The 22,065-nt window shown below is 37.6% G+C and overlaps 1 protein-coding gene across 1 annotated transcript in view; it reads left to right on the forward strand.

The window, feature by feature from the left end:
* tll1 (tolloid-like 1) overlaps positions 1-22,065 on the forward strand; it is a 97,456-nt gene that overhangs the window by 31,512 nt on the left and 43,879 nt on the right. The window contains exons 4-7 of the mRNA XM_056460356.1: positions 10,811-10,891; positions 13,358-13,528; positions 13,609-13,726; positions 20,433-20,611. Coding sequence (XP_056316331.1) covers positions 10,811-10,891; positions 13,358-13,528; positions 13,609-13,726; positions 20,433-20,611 — 549 coding nt within the window. The remainder of the gene's footprint in view (positions 1-10,810; positions 10,892-13,357; positions 13,529-13,608; positions 13,727-20,432; positions 20,612-22,065) is intronic.

Consider the following 22,065-nt stretch of genomic DNA (forward strand, 5'->3'; position numbering starts at 1 on the left):
ATCAAAACTGATAAATCAGAGAACCGTTGCCAATGCTTGTGAAATATTTGGCACGCTAAATATGTTACCTATGTCAGAGATTCGAAAACTTTCTGTTTAAAAAGTGTTCTGACTGAAAAACACACCGGTGATGACCTGAAAGGCTGGGGAAAAGTTTGGATCTTGCATTATTTCCTTATCAGTTCTCAATAGTGTTTTGTAGTGAAAAGTAGTTTGTGAGCCTGATGCGGTTGTTGGAGAGTCTTCTTCTATACTGTAAAACCCAACAGTCAACTTTATCAAATGAAATGAGTGTAGTTAACTCTAAATTTACTGCAAGTTAATTCTACTCAGTTGAAAAGAGTTTTGAACTCCGTGTTGAAGGTAATGAGTTTATTAAATACCTCATTACTTCAACTTAAATGAAGTAAGTTCACAGTACTCATATAGATTTAGTTTTTTAACTCAAATGGTTTGTAGCAATCGGTTTCCTCAAACGGTTTAAGTTGCCATAACTTATTAGATTTTACAGTACTCAGTTGGTTTGAGTTCTCTTCATTTATTGGATTTTAGTGTACTCAGATTGCTTCGTGTATTCAAATGGAATAAGTTCACAGTACACATTAAGATTAATTTTTGAACTTAAACGGTTTGTTGCAATCGGTTTCCTCAAATGGTTTCTCAAATGGTTTCCTTAACTTTTTGGGTTTTACAGTGTAGTAAAGTCATCAGTGTGTAAGTCTCCGATCAGTTGCACAATGTGAACACAGCTGCAACTGTATGATACCCCAGCTAGTCATGCAATGTGAAAACATCTGCGATCCAACAACTTGAAAAATTATGCAGCGTGAACTCGGCATAAGACTGACTGCGTTTATTCGCATTCGTACATTTATACGTATTTTAAATATTCTCAGTATTTAAAATATTCTTAATAGGTTATTACATAAGTCGACTATTGTAGGAAGTAAACAAGCATTTTTGTTTTGAACTTTGGCATCTAAAAAATCATGTGGCCACTGAATTTTTATGTTTTCAGCTTCTTTCAGAAACAAATTTATGTAACTTATGAGTCTATTAAGTCTAACTTGTCACATTTTCACAAATTTTAAAGTTCAACTACAGCATAGTGGTTTGGTTAGTTTGTTTAACAAAATTGCAAAATGCAGCAAAAAAACTAATCATGAACAACACTTGTACAACATTTATTATTCATAACTGAACATTTACTAATGCTTTATTAACATCCAAGTCCATGCTTGTTAACATTAGCTAATGCACTGTGAGTTAACATGAACTAACAATGAACAACCGTATTTTCATTAACTAACGTTAACTAACATGAACAAATAACATAGTAAATGTATTGTTCATTGTTTGTTCATGTTAGTAAAATGCATTAATTAACATTAACTAATGAACCTTATTGTAAAGTGTGACTGGCATAATGTATATCCAGCTGGTGGTTATCACAGAATAATACCTGACTTATTCCATGGCTACATGCCACAAAAGTAAATTATTAGACACAAAACATTGGTCTAAGCTGTAATAGTTTAGTATAATTGTCAAAAAAGTATTAGTGTTATTATATTATTATTGACCTCCAGAATCAAGACTGTCTGTCAAGTCATTTATACGATAATCCAGTTTTGCGCATAAAGTTCATTCGCATTTTTGGATGGAAACATAGCAAATGTTAAATTTAGGCAATATATATATATATATATATATATATATATATGAATATATTCACCAATTGTCAAGATGATTCGTAGTTACTGGATGTATTGTTATTAATTTAATCCATTGTTTTGTGGACTGTTGTGACTGACCAATCAGAATCAAGTATTCCAGCCACGTAATCAATTATATTAACAGTACCTTCATTTGTGTTCTGAAGATGAATGGATGTTTTATGTGTTTGGAATGACACGAGGGCAAGTAGCGAACAGAGTTTTCAGTTTTTCAGATTTGTCATAATCTGGATTGTAAAGCATGAAAGGGCTTTAGTTTAGTTTGAGATTCTAATGTGCATGGTTTTTTAGCTGAGATCAGCAGCAGATGTGCAGTAGATGAGGTTAAAGCTGACCCTCACAGCTGCTGAGGGCTGCTTCTAGTGCAGAAAAAAACAATGGCTTCTTCTACAGTAAGGTTCAGCTTCTGTTTGACTTTGTCCTTGAAGCCGCCCATGTGTTTTCTTTTCTTGTCCTGATGTCATGTTTGAAGTCAGATCTTCCTCCAGGACTTCTGAATCTCTGGCATCTGCACAGTTTTAACTGCAGGCTGACACACAGATACATACACGCACTAGCCACAGCGAATTGTGTATTTAAGGTAATCTCTCTGAGTTTGAGCTGTCATAGGGATAGAATAGATGTCCATGATTGTGTTGTGGGTTGTGGGTGATTTTAAGTTATTAAAGTCATATTGAAGCTGAAGAATGTGTGGGGATATTGGGACTTTATAGCTTCAGGTGATTAGGCTTGATAAATGTTCCTGTCTCTACTCCACTGCACCATCAGCAAACAACTGTGTGTGTGTGTGTGTGTGTGTGTGTGTGTGTGTGTGTGTGTGTGTGTGTGTGTGTGTGTGTGTGTGCTCCTTATGTGCTAGGAGAAGTGAAAAAGTGTGTGTGTTTGCAAATGTTTGTTTCTTTGCTAGTTAAAATAAACACTGTTAACAAAATCCTTCCTTGCTGATGTCTAAACGGTCCAAAGTCAAAACGAGTGTGTTTGTATGTGTCTTTACCAGTAGCTCATTGTTTGGGCAAACTTCCAGTGCATTAAACAGGATACAAACACTGGTATGTGTAGTGACTAGGACCAGACAGAATCTGGGGGTGGTTTTTGCTAATTCTGAGCAGAATTTTGTAGGATATGATTTTGGAAGTTTAGTAAATAAAAACGTCACGGTGGTGCAGTGGGTAGCACGATCGCCTCACTGCAAGAAGGTTGCTGGTTCAAGCCCCTGGCTCTGTATTTCTGTGATGAGTTTGCATGTTCTCCCTGTGTTCGTGTGGGTTTCCTCCAGTTGCTCCAGTTTCCCTCATAGTCCAAAGACATGCACTATGGGTGAATTGGGTAAGCTAAATTGTCCTTAGTGTATGTGTGTGAATGAGTGTGTATGGATGTTTCCCAGTGATGGGTTGCAGCTGGAAGGGCATCCGCTGCCTAAAACATATGCTGGATAAGTTGGCGGTTCATTCTGCTGTGGCGAGCCCTGATTATTAGAGGGACTAAAGGCTCGTACACACCGGGAAGCTTTTCATTTGCGTTTATCGTCAGCGTTTTTCTGGACGTGTTTCCGCATTCAAACCCAAGCAATTTTCACTGGTGTCGAGCAGAAGAGTATGCAAAATCACTCCTTGAAGTTAGATGGCGCTACACAACTTTAAGCTTCTGACATCCTCTTGTAACACAGAAGAAGAAGACAGAAAGTTGACACGCTTATTGTTAAAGTAATTGTCAATTTGAACAAGCATGGATGGTTCAAGTAGCAGCTCCAGTTCTAGCGATGAAGAAATGATTATTGTTCACCAGTGCAATAAGCAGCTCCATGTTTATATCGCCTCTGGGCAACTTTTTCAATGTGCGCTCGCATTGACAGTTTTGCGCTTGAGCACCTCCAAGTGCTGTTTATTGTAACTTCAGCAGCTCTGTGCACGTGAACTGATTGGTGGAGAAGGTTTTGATTGATGGAGGCGGTGCGTCAAACCAAAAAAAAAAAACAAGCACGAGGCGTTTCTTAAAAAAATTACGCTTTTACGTCTGCACGATCACAATGGCGCCCTTTATTTAGTCACAAACGTCGATGAAGTTAAACGTCGATGGAAAACTCGAGCAATAAGCATCCCAGTGTGAACGGGCCTTAAGCCGAAAAGAAAATGAATAAATGAAGTAAAATAACTTAAAATATGTAATAACTTTTCAAAATGTTTACAATTTCTGCAAATCCAAGTACACCCACTTGTTTAGTAAACAAAGCTATTCTTTCTTATAATATATCTGATAAATAACAGAAAATATTACTTTACATGCTGCGGTGTCTGTGGGGTCTTAAAAAGTATTAAAAGTTCATAAATTAATTATGAGAAAAATAAAGGCTCAAAAATGTATTAAAAAGTCTTAATCGCGTTTTTACGAGGTCCTAATTTTTGTTCAAGCTTTCTCCAAAGTGTTTGACTCCAAATAAGCATAAATATATTTATTTTCCTCCTAGTATTAACAATGACGTGCTCGATCCAGGCCATTAGTTCAGGCTGAGGCACGTCTGGCCAAGCTCCTCCGTCTGGGTGATTTCACGTAATTTGCCACAAACATTGGAGAGGTGATGTGACGCTCTCCACATGTAGCGAAACCATAGAGCGAAACAGATGGTAAGATGGGAAAATGTAAGTTTGCGTTCTCCTGGTTGGAGAAAGATGAATTTAAACAGGGGCTGAAGCCTATTGCTGAATACAGCCGTGTAATTTATTCTTTCAAACTTTGTTTCTTCCGAGCTTGTCTGAGTTCTGTTGCATGGTTGTGTTCCATTGATTTATTTAACTACAACTGTTTAATAACAACTGTTTATAAAGTTAAATGTTTGATACTGATTAGAACTTGAAGTGGTGATGAGGACTTAAAAAATTCAGAGAAGGTCTTTAAAAAGTCTTAAAAAGGTATTGAAATTATCTTTAGGATTCCTGCATATACCTTTTATAAACATTTGCATATTATTCAATAATATTACTGAAATATTATTGATTAAAACTGAATTAAAATATATTTGTACACATTTACATAAGTAAATAAATAGACTTGAATTGAATGATGGGCTAAATAAATCTATGGAAATCTGCTGATGTTTGCGTGCACAGATTCCGTTTGGGCCTAGAAATGACTGCTGGCAAACTATAAGCCAACTAAGAGTAGTTGCTGGGTAGTGGCATAGTCAGCAGATCTTACCTTTGTCATTGCCTGAGCCTTTGGCAGCACAAAGATGGAAGTGAGACCAGCCAGACGATAAGGATTCAACTTTGGGTTTTTTTTTCTGCTTCCTGCTTCGCTACTGTTCGGACGTCTTTGCCTACTGCTCCGCTCTCTGCTCACTTGCTTTTATATCTTAAACCCTAATTTTAACTTGAGCCTATCAGCACAGTGCTCAAACGACACAACTTGATGATCAGCATCGATTCTACAAACTTTCTGGAATATAGCTTTACTAACAAGAGGGGAATTATCGTCTAAACAATCCTCCCGCTACCAGCTATCAGCTGCTCACATTCCTGAGACGGGAAAACACGGCTGTGAAAATGCCTCTGGATCGGATTAATTCAGATTCTCACTGCTGTACAAACTGCCACAAACTTCTACAAAAGATTGCAGTTCTTGAAACAAAGTTACTTGCGATCCAACCAGAACTGCAGCGTCATTGTGGACGCTCACAGCAAATAGCCGGTGAGTCCCATAAATCTATTCCTACCACTATTCCGAGCACTGAAAAACAGATTAAAGCTGTTGAAAATGAGCATTGGCATAAACAAGGTGCGAGACCAAAGGGTACTCACGGGGTCAGATCATACGCTGCCGCATTAGCGTCCTCTACCCCAAATACAGCTCGGACTCAATTACAGCTTCAGAACAGATATGAAGTATTGAGTAATATGGGTGAAGAATCCCCAAATGCAGTCAGACAGAGATCGCATGACTCAGCAGCTAACTCTGCATGGAACAGAGGCTCAAGGCCGACTAGACAGCGGCATTCTGCTCCGATCGCACCTGAGATAAGAACACTAGTTGTAGGAGATTCAATAATCAGGAATTTTAGGAGCAAATCTACAATGACATACTGCTTCCCTCATGCAACAGTTTCTGATGTAAACAAAGAACTTGAGGAAATTCTGAAGAAGCACAAGACTGCAAAACGGATTATCATCCATGTGGGGAAGAATGATATTCGGAAGGAACAGTCAGAACTGCTCAAGAGAGATTTCTGTGAGCTCTTGGAAACAGTTGAAAGAGTGAAAATTCAGCCGTTCATCAGTGGACCACTCCCTGCAAGAGGGACAAACATGTTTTCACGGCTGCTTGGTCTAAATGTATGGCTGCAGAAAGCATGTAACAGGAAAGGACTGAATTTTATTGACAACTTCAATCTCTTCTGGAACCAAAGACAACTGTTGACATCAGACGGCCTTCACCCAAACAAACTTGGTGCAAAGGTACTAAAGGACAATATCTTCTTCTCCCTCCATCATCCATCAGCTGTATGTGCCACTGACCTCAATCCAAATGGCACATACACACCCAGCAAATGTCCAGATGACCACAGGACCTCAAATCAGCTCCCGAGTGGACTTGGGGCTGACGCATCACCCAAGGACAGTGATAACGCCACGCAGCCAAAACACCCACTGTTGATAGAGACACTATCGCTGGCCCTCTGCTCAACACAGACAGACTGTGACGCATCAGAACAGCATCATGTCTCGTCACTAAAAAATGATCCTCAGGAAAACACCCAGGAAAACATATTTCAGCACCCAGAATCTCCAGAGCCACAGCCTCTGTCACCAGACACGTTCCCATTATCACCTTGCTCGCCTCTCTTGGGTTTCTCAAAAAAGATGGAGGAACTGGTGCATGCTGGAACTAAACTTTCACACTCCATCGCCGCAAGCCCCCAGTTACCAACCAAAAAGCGGCCTGCTCCACAACCACCTCTGAGCCCACGTGGAAGAGCCCTCCGACATTTGCCCCACCGCCAGGGCCCAAACAACAACGCACCATCCTCAGCTGGTGAACAAAACTGCTCTCCATGATGTGTCTCGGGTGCCTGCTTAGATAACAGTGTCTTTATCAGATGTTTACAGAACAAGCAGGAACCCAGTGTGCCTGTAGCTTTCTCTACACATATATGTGTTGTATTACGTGACAGAAAACCGAAGACTTGTTCAGGCCGTATAGCAAATCACTCAAATCTTGTGTCTATTAAATATAAATCTGAGACTACTGTAGCAGAAACAGCTAAAACTGTTAAGTTAGCACTTTTAAACATCCGATCACTCAACAATAAGTCACTTTTAGTCAATGATTTTATCAGCTCAAATTGCCTTGATTTTATGCTTTTAAATGAAACTTGGCTAGATGACAGCTGTAGCGCAGCAGTTCTGAATGAAACAGCTCCTTTAAACTTTGACTTTTTGAGTGTTTGCAGAGCCAATAGGAGAGGTGGAGGCATTGCTGCCCTGTTTAAAGATGTCTATGAGTGTAAACAAGTGTCATTTGGTGACTTTTTGTCTTTTGAATATCTGAGTATAGCACTAAAAGGTGCTCCACGTACCTTACTGATCATTATCTACAGACCTCCAAAATATTCTCCAGCTTTTATTGATGATTTTACAGAGCTGTTATCAATAGTAACCTCTGAATTTGACTATTTTACTATTTTTAATATTAATATTCATTTAATATTCACATTGATAATCCAGAAATCAATGCTGTAAAAGAACTGATGACTGTTTTCAACACTTTTGATCTGACTCAGCATGTTCAAGGACCCACACACAATCGTGGACACACTCTTGATCTACTTATAACTAAGGGTTTACACATTTCATCAACTGTTGTTAAGGATGTTGCACTATCTGATCATTTCTGTATTTTCTTTGATATATTGATCACTCCAGCTATTAAAGACAGATCTGTCTCTGTCAGAAAGAGATGCATAAATGAGAACACTAATGAGCAGTTTATGAAGGCCATATCGCTAGCACCAAGTATATCTGCAGACTCTGTTGATTCTCTTCTTGATTTGTTTAACTCTAAAGTTAAGAATGTCATAGATGACATTGCTCCTGTTAAAGCCAAGAAGATAACTAGCAGCCAAAGGGGTTCCTGGACTAGGTCCCCAAGAATTCAAATGACGAAAAGACAGTGCAGAAAAGCTGAGCGTATGTGGAGAAAGACGAAACTAGTAATCCATTATAATATCTATAAAGACAGTCTTCGTGCTTTTAATATGGAACTAAAAACTGCTAGGCAGACTTTCTTTTCAAGCCTTATAAACAGCAACGTAAACAATGCTCGTAAACTCTTTGCAACGATAGAGAAACTCACAACCCCCCCCAGTCGGATTCCCAGTGAGCTACTCTCTGAAAGCAAATGTAATGAGTTTGCTCATTTCTTTACTGACAAGATCAATAATATCAGAAAGGCAATCAGCTCATCCAATCAGCCAAATTGTGTCGACGTCAGACTAGCTCAACCACAACTTAAGAAATCAGACATTATGTCCGATTTCATGGCAATTAATGGCAAAATCTTAGAAGAGATCGTGCAAATTATGAAAACATCAACCTGCAGTCTCGACACGCTCCCCACATCATTCTTTAAAACGGTATTTACCTGCTTAGAAATGGATCTTCTAAAAGTGGTAAATGCTTCACTTCTCTCGGGGATTTTTCCTAACTCACTTAAAACTGCAGTTGTTAAACCCCTCTTGAAGAAGAGCAACCTAGATAACACCATATTGAGCAATTACAGGCCCATCTCAAATCTCCCTTTCATTGGCAAAATCATTGAAAAAGTTGTTTTTAACCAGGTTAACAAGTTCTTAAACTTCAAGGGGTGTTTGGACAATTTTCAATCTGGTTTCAGACCACATCACAGTACAGAGAGCGCCCTTATAAAGATAATCAATGACATCCGCCTAAATACAGATTCAGGCAAACTAACAGTGCTGGTACTGCTTGATCTCAGTGCTGCATTTGACACTGTCGATCACAGCATACTTCTGGATAGGCTGGAAAACAGGGTTGGGCTGTCTGGGACGGTCCTCAAATGGTTCAGATCTTACCTTGAAGGGAGAGGATACTATGTCAGTATAGGTGACCATAGGTCAGGGTGGACACCCATGACATGTGGAGTCCCACAAGGCTCGATTCTGGCACCACTCCTGTTCAACCTTTATATGCTCCCTCTGAGCCAAATAATGAGAAAGAACCAAATCTCCTACCACAGCTATGCTGATGACACTCAGATCTACCTAGCCTTACTGCCTAATGACTACAGCCCCATTGACACCCTCTGCCAATGTATTGATGAAATTAACAATTGGATGTGCCAAAACTTTCTTCAGTTAAACAAAGAGAAAACTGAAGTCATTGCGTTTGGGAACAGAGATGAGGTTCTCAAGGTGAATGCGTACCTTGGCTCTAAGGGTCAAACAACAAAAAATAAGGTCAAGAATCTTGGTGTGACTCTGGAGTCAGATCTGAGTTTCAATAGTCATGTCAAAGCAGTTAGTAAATCAGCATACTATCATCTCAAAAACATTGCAAGAGTCAGATGCTTTGTTTCCAGTGAAGACTTAGAGAAACTTGTTCATGCTTTTATCAGCAGCAGGGTGGATTACTGTAATGGCCTCCTCACTGGCCTTCCCAAAAAGACAGTCAGACAGTTGCAGCTCATCCAGAACGCTGCGGCCAGAATTCTGACCAGAACCAGGAAATCAGAGCACATCACACCTGTCCTCAGGTCTTTACACTGGCTCCCAGTCACATTTAGAATAGATTTTAAAGTATTATTACTGGTCTATAAATCACTAAATGGCCTAGGACCTCAATACATTATAGATATGCTCACTGAATACAAACCTAACAGATCACTCAGATCTTTAGGATCAAATAGATTAGAAATCCCAAGAGTTCAGTCAAAGCAGGGTGAATCGGCTTTCAGCTACTACGCCCCTCGCTGCTGGAATCAGCTTCCAGAAATGATCAGATGTGCTCCAACATTAGGCACATTCAAATCAAGACTGAAAACACATCTGTTTAGCTGTGCCTTTACTGAATGAGCACTGTGCTACGTCCGACAGATCGAACTACTATGTTTTTCTCTTCTTTTTAACTCTTTTATAACACATTTTATCAGCTTTTATTTTATTTTATTTTTATTCTGTTTGTTTTTATTTCTCTTATAATTGTTTCTTTTATTCCTGTTTATGTAAAGCACTTTGAATTGCCACTGTGTATGAAATGTGCTATATAAATAAACTTGCCTTGCCTTGCCTTGCCTTGCCTTGCCTTTGCTTTTCCGTTCTGACTGGGTTTGTCACAGGATGTGCCACCGGGGCAGAAGGGCAAACTGCATCAGGACCAGGAAGAGCAGGAAAACTGATGCATGTTTAAACCAGTCAGGACAGGTCCTCCTTGAATATTTCCAGAGTTTTCAGGATGCTGTGTTGAGGACAAGAGCAAGGCACTTGTATACCTTCTAGTGTTGTGCATGTGAGATGTTGATCCAAAAGCTCCGTCTTTTCCTGTGTCTTGGATTCAGAGCTTTGTTTGTTCCTCACTTTCCTGTCCGCATCAGAGAAATTCCAGAGAGACAGACATAGAGAGAGAGAAAGAGAGAGAGTAAATGCACAGGGAAGATAGCAGAGTAAAAGAGACGTGTGAATAGAGATGTTCACTGAGAACCCTGGGAGTGAAATCCCCAATTGGGGATGAGGTGAGGTGAGGATAGTCGGTTAAAATTGGTGTGATAATGGCAGAGAGACTGTGATGCACGTTTCTCAGCTCACTGACAATGTTCATGTAATCTATAATGTAATAATGGCCTATATAAAGTGCATTTAAAGGACCAGTGGTCAGTTCATGTATTTTCTCAGATTAGATAGCTCCCTGATTTGTGACAACATGTATATTTGAGTGCATAAATGTGTCTCCACTAAACAGATATACATCTGATTTTTGGATCTTGTGAGCTGTATGTATATTTAACTAGGTTATGTTGACTAAAGTGGAGTATTCTTTTAACTTTCTTGCATATTTTTTTTCTTTCAGGAGGTTTAGGAGAAAACGAGCCCACTAAGAAGAGGGGTTCGTTATATCTGTTGCTAGACAGAATACGACGGTTAGGTTTTGGTGAGTTCACACTTTACACATGTGCAGAAAATATTTCTTTGGTGTCTAACGTACTCCACAGCACAATCAGAAAGAAACTCAAATAGCCCTCATCCTTTACTTTTAGCATTAGCACAAAAGTTTTAGCATATATTATATATGCATCTCATTGATTTAGTTTTATAACAGATGCTTATTTCAATTCATTTTATTTGTTTTTAATTTATTTTGGAGCTCATATTTTTTTGACTCATAATTCATAATGTAGCCATCCGGAAAAATGTTTGACTGTGTAACTATTTGTGATGTATGAAAACTTTTCCAGTCATTTTGTCCACCTAAACTCTGTCTCTTAAATTAATCTTCAAGCTCATATTCACATCTGTCTCTATCCAGTAAACTACACCAAAATATATATTTATAATATATAATATAATAGAATATATAATATAATGCCATATAATATAAAGTATATGGATTTTATTTCCTTAAGAGCTTGTATGTGTATGCTTAACATTTAGACTTAGAGAAAAAATATCAGTAAGTGGCCATTTACATAGAACAGGTTTTTGCACTACATTACCATTGGTTTTCTATGTAAATACACACTTGACATATGTGCATGACACTTATGTCTTCTGAAGAGCCACACAGTTAGCATTACATCTTTAAGACTTTGTGTCAAGTTAAAAGAATTTCAACTTTTATGTGCAGTGCCACTATTTAGTGACAGTTTCAAAGCAGTGGACCAATCAGATTAACTCAGAGGCAGGGAAAGCATTGCGGGCTTGTGTTAATAGTAGAAAGTAGACATGAAAACTGTTTTTGTCATTAAATCATTAAAATCATTAAACATTAACACAAAGGGCTTTATTTTAATGATCTAGTCTAAAGTCTAAAGCACATGGTGCAAAAGCACTAAGGGCATGTCCCAATCTACTTTTGCTATTTTAAGGATGGAAAAATATGCTCTGCACCGCGGTGCATGGTCTAACAGGGTTGAGCTTATTCTCTTAATGAGTTATAGGTGTGTTTTGAGAATAAACCAATCAGAGTCTCATCTCCCATTCACTTTAGGAGTCAGTTGCGGCACATGGTCTTATAGGGTTGAGCTTATTTTCTTAAGCTATTTTATGAGTTATTGGTGTGTTTTGAGCATAACGTGCATTAAACCAATCAGTGTCTCATCTCCCATTCCCTTTAAGAGTCAGTTGCGTCATGCCATGGTGCATTTGCTATTTACATGGTGGACTTTGTAAGTAGAAAACCTAGCTTCAATTGCGAGAAAACAGTTAAACAGACCATCTGAGGTGCGAGGATAAAGAACAAACCTCCTCCATTCAGCTTTACTTTACTGTTACTCTACTTTACCCTTATACTTTCATGGAGTACAGAAAGAGTGAAAACTCACTGCTCTGAAGACATCCATTAGCCTACATATTTAATTTTGTTTGTTAAGCGCAAAGATTTGTTTCAAAACTATTTCTAAATTCAGCTCTAATTTCCAGCAAACGAATAAATAGACAATAATAACAAACTGTGGTCAAACAACTGAGTTATATCCAAACACTCATCCTGTTCTTATGCCCCATATGGTGATGCATACATCTCCATAAGCAGACAGGTAGACAAATCTAAGCATGAAGAAAGCATGAAGGTAGTGGTTTTTATATTTATGTAGAAAATAATTTTTTTCATATGTAAAGATATTTGTATTGCTGTACTTTCTGTGTATATTAAGCAATGTGTAAGCATTTGGACCACATAGATGCATAACTAACACACTCTGCACTGGACTTTAGACTTGGTTTTAGTTGGTTTTAGCTTTTAGTTGGTCAATGGCGTGGTCTATTTCAGTTTCTCAAAATAGCAACGTGTCAACAATGCGTCTTAACACACCTCCTTTTTAGACTAGCACACCCCTGAGTCCACAAAGTGGTGCAAATGTATTTGCTATTTAAACAACGTGGTGCAAAACATGAAAATTGGGGTAGCGTTGGTCTGAAAATAGCAACAAATCACGCTATACACGTCTTGCACCTTATTGCACCGGGTGTATGATAGGGCCCAAAGACACTTTTATACCTGTCAACAATGGAATGTAAAAATACAGGACACCCCTCATGCTTTCAAGCCAAAATAAAGGCAAGCATAATTCTTTTGAAAAGCTCTTGCAATTATATCACATATGAGATTGGCTTTTTGTTGCAACTTTCACTTTTGATATAAAGATTAAAAATACGGAAAAATATTTAAATGGGATAGAATGGTAAAATACGGGAGAATCCCCAACTTTAACAGTTTATTCAGGTAATAAATTAAGCCCATCTCTCATTACTGGGTTGGGTATTTGATGTGATACAAGTAATATTCGCAATATTCGTTTGAGTGAGAAAAACTGCAAATGAAGTAAAAGTGCAGTCATATAAGTTTTGATGTTAATGTAAGATGTGTCCCATTTTTCTATGCCCTCTCTATGTGTTGTAGAGTCGTGGCCAGTAAACAGCAGTAAAGATGTGTCGAGTATGAAGACTGGAGTGAGAAGAGTAAACAGCGTCAGAAATGTAAAGTCTCGAGTCCCACGTGCTGCTACGTCCCGAGCTGAGAAGATCTGGCCTGGAGGAGTCATCCCTTATGTCATAGGAGGCAACTTCACCGGTAAGAGGACTAAGTGTTTGCCTTTTTAGCATCAATGCGTGTGATTTACACATAATGATATCTGTATGTGTGTTTTTCAGGAAGTCAGAGGGCCATGTTAAAGCAAGCAATGAGACACTGGGAGAAACAGACGTGTGTGACTTTCATTGAGAAGACTGATGAGGAGAGCTACATTGTCTTTACGTACAGACCTTGCGGGTTTGTGTTACTTTGATTATTATGTTATGGTAATTTTGTTACGCTTTATGATAGTAATGTTCTTTTTTTACTGTGCCCTACATCATAATACTTGTGCTGAATGTTCTGTTGATAATTGGCAAGTGTCACTTTTCCTTTTTACAATGACTTTAAAGCCAAATTATTTGCGTATCCAGATCTTCAATCTGACAGTAAAAGGCCTGGATTTGATTACAGGTTTCATTGATCATAGTGGCTGTCTGACTGAGATGTAAACATTTTATATAGGGTAAATGTGAGGTAAACATCGTTTTATATAGGGTATGGGGTATGAAGACACAGATAAGTGATCATTGTCATAGTTGTAAACGTGACTGTGTTCTTCCACAAAAGGGGTTTGGCATCAAGATTGGCTTTGTTTTCTGGCTTTCTGGTAAACTTGGGCTGTCAGTGAAAATCTAATAGACATACAAGAATAGCCCAAAACTAGACTAGTCATCAAATAGACACATTAGACAAACTTTAGATGTGCGGTCATTTATTTATTTTTATTTAATGACTAGTCTAGTTTTGGCTTATTCTTAAACATCTATTAGATTTTTACTGACAGCCCAAATTTAGCCTTATGTTAGCCAAGACGACTATCTTTAGACATCTTTAAAAATGCTTGTTGGGAATGGTCAAACAGGAACAAACAGAATTACAAGGGTAATCCAATAGCTTAGTCATGGTCACAGGCAGAGAACAAAGAAACAAGGCAAATATCTGATGGAACAGTAAGATTAGACAAAGAAAACCCTTTGTAATGTTACAGGTAAACATACAATAGGACTCAGCAATAAGTGTGTGTGTGTGTGTGTGTGTGTGTGTGTGTGTGTGTGTGTGTGTGTGTGTGTGTGTGTGTGTGTGTGTGTGTGTGTGTGAGGAGAATATATAGCCCATGTAATAAGTCTATGATTCATTTCCAGCTGTGTGTGTGTAATCATGGAGAGAACTGGAACTGGTGTGTGTATGAGGTGTGTGATGGGTTTTGAAGTCCAGTTCTGTGACAGATTAGTAGGTCTGCTAGTTTTGTAACTGCTAGATCGTTGGTGATTGTAACACACACACTGGACGAGAATAAACTTTTCACATTCTGAATAATCTATATCCAATGACATTTAATCCAGCATCTTTTAGACATTTGAATAAAACAAATGCTAAAAAATTATAAGGGTGGCACGGTGGTTATCACTGTCACCTCACAGCAAGAAGGTCGCTAGTTTGAACTAAAATGAGCAAAAATTATGAACAAAATTGGCCGCACTGAGTGAGTGTGTGTGTGAATGAGAGAGTGTATCTGTGTTTCCCAGTACTGGGTTGCAGCTAGAAGGTCACTCGCTGCATAAAACATTCTGCTGGTTCATTCTGCTGTGGCGACCCCTGATATATCAGGAACAAAGCTGACGAATAGAGATTAAGCAAGTAAACATAGTATAAATTGTACACACATTATGAGTTATAGATTCTAGTCAGGTTAGACATCATATTGAATTTTGCTAGGGATGTCCTGATCAGGTTTTTTTTGGCCTCAAGTCCGAGTCCGAGTCATTTGATTTTGAGTATCTACCGATAATGAAATACTTCTATAACGCATAAAAAATAAAATAAAGAAGAGCGAAGAAACAGATCCAGGATTTTCCTTATTTTTTATTTAATTCACCTTATTTTAACATTTGACAACTCTGAATACCAAACAGAGCTCTTCTGTGAGGTAGCTTGAACAATCAAGTAATAAATAACACAAATTCTTCACTTTTGGACTTTAGTGCAACAGTAAATATATCTAAAAAAACTAATAAAAACAAATAGGACCTCAACTTAAAATACCCGGCAGGCAATCCTAAGTTTACATATATCACAGTTTGCTATGGCAATGTTGTCATCATCAACTTTATAATATTCAATTCAATTCACCTTTATTTGTATAGCGCTTATACAATGTAGATTGTGTCAAAGCAGCTTCACATAAAAGGTCACAGTAAATAGGAACAGTGTAGTTCAGTTTGTAGTGTTTAAGTTCAGTTCAGTTGAGCTCAGTTCAGTGTGGTTTATTAATCACTACTGAGAGTCCAAATACTGAAGAGCAAATCCAACGATGCGCAGCTCTACAGATCCCGAACCATGCAAGCCAGTGGCGACAGCGACACCTGTGTGGAAGCCCCCTAAGTGGTGCACTAAGTGTATGCTTTACTGAACAGATAGGTCTTTAATCTAGTTTTGAATTGGGAGAGTGTGTCTGAGCCTCGGACTTTATCAGGAAGGCTATTCCAGAGTTTAGGAGCTATAAATGAGAAGGCTCGACCTCCTTTACTCGACTAACTAATACCTCTAGCCCGCAGACATACTCGCGCTTTCTGCTTCAAGCCACTGATTTAAAACTAGCAGGTTTTAGAGATTAGCGTTTTGCACGGTGGAAATGCTAGAAGCATCAAGAGTAGCTAACAGTTTTGTGGGTGCAGAAAACGCAGTTTAGGAATCAGGTTTTTGACTCCCGTAGTTTACATAGACTGGGTGCACAAACAGTTAAGTGAAACATATTGGTGGTCATCAAGCAGCACACTCAGACACTCAGCTCTCATTGTTATGAGTGTATCCTGTAAAGTGTGTTTGAAATTAAGGTATGTCTGTGTTTGTGAGAACGACAGAGTGAGAGTCGGCTAAGATGACTACAGTCGGCCTAGCTTTCCTTCCTTTCCAGTTACATGGTGAGCAAACCACCCATTGTTCCACTTAGGAATGGAATCCTAACAGTGTGTTAACAAGGAAGAGAAAAGGAAAGAGAAGGGAAGGCGGAAATCGCAGAAGTCTAGATAAACATATTGTTGGTGATCATTTGTATGTATAAAAAAACTTTTAATTGATTATTTGATCACATGGATGATGTTTAATTTGATACAAAAACCAATAAGAATGTTTTTAAGCAGATAGAAAGAGGAGAAATAAACTATCTATTCTATACTTCTCCAAAAATTACCAGATTATGTCTGGATTCAAAATCTAGAAGGAAATACACTATCTTGCATTAAGATTGTAGTTAGTAGTAGTTTTGGAATCAAGGTTAGCCTATGCAATAAACTGATACATGCTTATTTATACAGAAACAGCCTGCGTTTATGCTGTAATACATGATATTGTACCCAACTACTGTATATGAAATGGTACAGTACATGCAAGGGAGATGTATACAGATGGAGCTATTACTATGATTTCTACAGTAGTTTGGCATTATGGCATTATCATCTTGTCACAGAGGATTGTTTGTATGTATAAAAACCTTTTATTTGATCACATGGAGTATATTTAATTTGATACAACAGCTAATACGAAGGTTTTTAAGCAAAAATAGAAGTCTATGAATATTATTCTGTTAATATAAATGGAAATTAGGGATGGGCGACATCTGTATGGGAATGATACTGATGGAAGTTGAGATGAAATAATGAGGCAGATCCAGACAGATTACAGAGAAACAGACAGAACGACCACTGGCAGAAGGACAAGGATAGATTAAAGCAGAGGGGAGAGAGGTAGTGAGAGCATTACATAATATTATCCATCTCAATGCGGTCATATCAGTTATAATCAGCAGACGTCATTCAGCTAAAATCTGCTGACAGACCATCACTAGCACCGAACGCTAACTTTCTGCACATCTTTATGTGTTTTTTTGTGTGTATGTTTGTACATTGAGAAAGTGTTGACAGGCTTGGATATTTGACACAATTATGGATAAAAGAGAATGTTTATATTAGCTGTTTGTATTTGTAGGTTGCTTAGATGTGCAGTGGTTGCATTCAAGACACTAGTTAGAAAATTTCAGGTCATTTGATTTCAACTCCATTTTATTTAGTTCACATTTTTTGCAAAACAAATGCATTCAAAGCAGCATCAGAGAAAATATCTACATTTTAATTATATTTTTGATTAAATATTGAGCTTTCCTTTTTGACGTAGATTGATGAATGTGTTTTATTTTACGTCTACTTTGGTTTATTTATCATATTTCTGTGTGTGTCTACTCCACACTATCAATGGCTATGAAATGAGGGATTAAGGTGTTCTAATCCAAGCTATAAATAGTGACTGACTAGAATAGAGATTACTGCTTTGATTGAGTGTGTGTCTGAGACAGTGTTAATTTTGACAGCAAATTTTGATTTAGTTTTAGTCTTAGTCTTTTGAATAAAATTCCATACATTTTTCCATTCCATTGTTATTTTAGTCTTCTGAATCATTTTAGTTGTAGTCTAGATTCAGTCAACTAAATTTACTCTAGATTTAGTTGACTAAAATATATTTGGTTTAATTTATTGTAATTTAATTAAATATTGAAATATAGCTTTTCCATTAAAGATCAAAAATAGATGTGCATTGTTTATTAGTTATTGTTACTTAATGTTTATTTAGTTTTCGTCTAGTTTTCATCAGTAGAAATGTGTTTATCATAAATCATGATGAAAAATTATCATTGTTAAACTTAAAATTATTAACACTGGTCTAAGACATGCTTAATTGTATACTATTCAATCTGCATTCCAAGAATTCTGACTTTGCACATTTGTCTTTTCCTTCTCTTTTCCTTCTCCTCGTTTCCAAGTTTCCACTTGGTATTAAAATTGCATTTGTGTTCATTCACTCTATTTTTATGCTGACCACTTTATGAACGAATCGCAAATAATGCTTAATTTTAACAGTCAGCAGGGTTGCGAGGCTGCTGGAAATATTGCTGTTAATAATCGGATTTGCAGGCTTGTACAAACACAGCAAGTAAAACAGTTCAACTTAATGTGCCAGATACTCTCACCTGCTTAACTCAGCACATGCATACAATACAAGGATGGATTAAATAGAGCAGTGTTGACAAAAACATACTCTATATCTTGGCATTCTTTTCACAATATTGCTTGCAACAGTACTTTAGATTGGTAGTTTACAACTTGTGTCACACAACCAAGTCTGTTCTGGGGCTCATGCACAGAAAAGGGATAAATAAACTACTCTAGTCTATACTGCCCAAAAATGTACCACATTATGAAAAGGAAAATCTAGAAGGAAATACACAGTTTGGACTGGCCCTTTTCTATCTTGAATTAAGATTGTAGCTAGTAGTTGTTTTTGAATCAAGGTTAGCCTGTACAATAAATTAATACATGCTAATTTATACAGACTCAGCCTGTCTTAATTCTGTGACACTTGATATTGTACCTAACTATTGTATAAGAAATGGTACAGTACATCCAAGGGAGAAAGTATACAGATGGAGCTATTACTATGATTTCTGCAGTTTTCAATTCAATCCATGTTTATTTATATAGCGCTTTTACAATGTAGATTGTGTCAAAGCATATAAACATAGAAGTTCTAGTAAATTAAAACTGTCAGTCCAGTTTTCAGAGTTGAAGTTCAGTTTAGTTCAGTTCAATGTGGTTTAATTTTCTCTGCTGAAAGTCCAAACACTGAAGAGAAAATCCATCGATGCACAGCTCCACAAATCCCGAACCATGCAAGCCAGTGGCGACAGCGGCGAGAACAAACTTCACCAATTGACGAAAGTGAAGGAAAAAAAAGTAGTTTGGCATTTTGGCATTATCATCATCTTGTTAAAGAAGAAGTGCAGATAAACAAGTCAAGAGTTCTGTACTGCATCATGTTACGTGTACAAGTTGGAGATACAACACTGAGGTAGCTTAAACCAAATAGGTTTTACTATGAGTTAAACTACTGCTTCTAATTTCAGAGAAGAAATTCACATTCTGCTTATGAATGTAGACTATGTAGATTATGAAACATTGTCTATATATAGTTTGTTTTATAGATAAGGGGTTTCATCGTGTTTCAAATAGACATACCCCTTCCAACGCACCATCCAGAATTTCTTAAAATAAATAAAATGTCTCTCTGCCTTTCAAAATCTCATAATTAAAATTTTTCCAAATTCACTTGTAAGGCAAATCATTTTACAGCATTGTCAATTACTGCATTGCCACACTGAGCATATTCAATCCCATATGGCATATAAATAAATCTACAGCATAAAATAGATTAACCAGTTAGCATATGAAAACATAGCTAGAGCACAAACCTTGTAGGGTTGTGAGGCTGCTGGCAATATTGTTGTTAATAATAATCGGATTTGCAGGGTTATGTAAATACAGTAAGTGAAACAATTGCACATAATGTGCCAAATATATTTACCATTCCCACAGTACAGCACAATTTGAACAGCATCATACTGAGGCGTGAAACACTGCTTTTGGAGCTCAATCTTAAACCCACCCGTTTTTATTTTTTCCTCTCTCTCTCTCTCTCTCTCTGTCCTGAGATTCATTGCTGTGGCACTCGGTCAAAGGTGAACAATGTGTGGTTATTTGTTGTTAAGGAAACAACACAGCAAGGATCTGAATGCTAACCTCAGCTCACCCTAATCAGCGTTAATCAGCTCTCATCATTTCACTCAATCCGCTGCTCACCCCGCAGTAAACTACAACATCCCCAACAACGAAGCATTAGCCCAGCTCACCTCCCATCACCCCCTTATTACAGACAGTCATCCTGGCACTTCTGTGACATAACCACAGTTTATTCGAGAGCGGAGGGAACCAAATAAAAGATGTTGACATTTCATTGAGATCACTTTTTGGGACTGAGATTTACCCGTTTTTTCTTTTTTTTTTGGATTTTCAAGGTGTTGCTCTTATGTCGGCCGCCGTGGAAATGGTCCCCAGGCGATATCCATTGGGAAAAACTGTGACAAGTTTGGCATTGTGGTTCATGAACTTGGGCATGTAATCGGCTTTTGGCATGAACACACGCGACCTGACCGTGACGATCATGTGACCATCATCCGGGACAACATCCAGCCAGGTAATGCATGACTGAAGTCTTCAAGTCTGCATCCTACAGAGGAGCTGCTAGTTAAATCTGTGTTTGACATGGATTCCAATTTTGGTTTATTGTTGTTAAACATTATATAACCCAGGTAACTCGAAAAATTTATTTAAGCTTAAACCAATTTAAAGTTCATGGCTGTGTCAGAAATCGTATTAATGTCAGTAGTATGAATAGAACTCAGTCGTATACAGTACATCTGCCATTTTGTCATCATCACATGACCTACCCGCATCAGTTGCGTCGCTTCACTCCTATTTATGAATTTTCTATTTTCTCATGGTGTATCATGGGATAGCGTAGTGTCCATCCGATGCGTACTTCAGAAACTCGAAGGAAGTAGTAGGTCATCCGGGAACTTCTCACTCACTGTTTTTCAATTCCTATGAATTTGGACATACTACTTGATCACTTACTGTTTTTAGCGTACTATATAGTATGGAAGTATGTGATTTCGGACGCAGCTCATGTGAAATCACTATTTACAATGTTTAATTTGCTAGCACACATTGTTATTCTTTAAATAAGCAATTAATTTATTCAAATTAATTCACTGAAAAAGTCTTAAGTCAAAGTCTGACCATTTGCTTCTGCTTTTGTAGTGGAGGTGCCTTTTCTGTTGACCACAATTTGATGGCTTCAGCTACATTATTCTTAACCACGCCCCTCCTAACATTCGTTTGCTATGAGGGTCTGGATCTGTTAGGCTTGTGTTCATTGAGCATATCTTTAATGTATTGAGGTCCTAGGCCATTTAGTAATTTATAGACTAGTAATAATACTTTAAAATCTATTCTGAATGTAACTGGGAGTGTAAGGTGTAAAGACCTGTTGACAGGTGTGATGTGCTCTGTCTTTCTAGTTTTGGTCAGAATCCTGGCAGCAGCGTTCTGAATGAGCTCCGACTGTCTCTTTGGGAGGGCCAGTAAGGAGTCCATTACAGTAATCCAACCTGCTGCTCATAAAAAAAACTGTGGGAAGTTTAATTACCCAGGACAAACAAAGGATTTATGAACAACTATTGCACATACATAAAAACAGCTGTGGATCATCCAGTTTAAGAGAGTATCATCAATACAACAGTATATAATCTTTTGGAATTTTACTTATTTTTTCATAAATATATCTGTCATATTTAATAGAGTATTCACTACAGTACTAAAATTTACATTTCTTTTTTGTTATTTGTTTCTGTTACCATTGCAATATTTTTTTCAACAGAACTGTATGAATCAAGTAGTTTACTCAGTCACCTAGAAGAAAAAAACTATTCAGTTAAATGTAATTTAGGCTTGTATTCACACATAGACCAATACACGTACAGCTGAAGTCAGAATTATTAGCCTCTCTGAATTATTAGCCCCCTGTTTATTTTTCCCCAATTTCTGTTTAACGGAGAGAAGATTTTTTTCAACACATTTCTAAAAATA

This window comes from Danio aesculapii, chromosome 1 (assembly GCF_903798145.1).
Source record: "Danio aesculapii chromosome 1, fDanAes4.1, whole genome shotgun sequence".
Taxonomy (NCBI): Eukaryota; Metazoa; Chordata; class Actinopteri; order Cypriniformes; family Danionidae; genus Danio; species Danio aesculapii.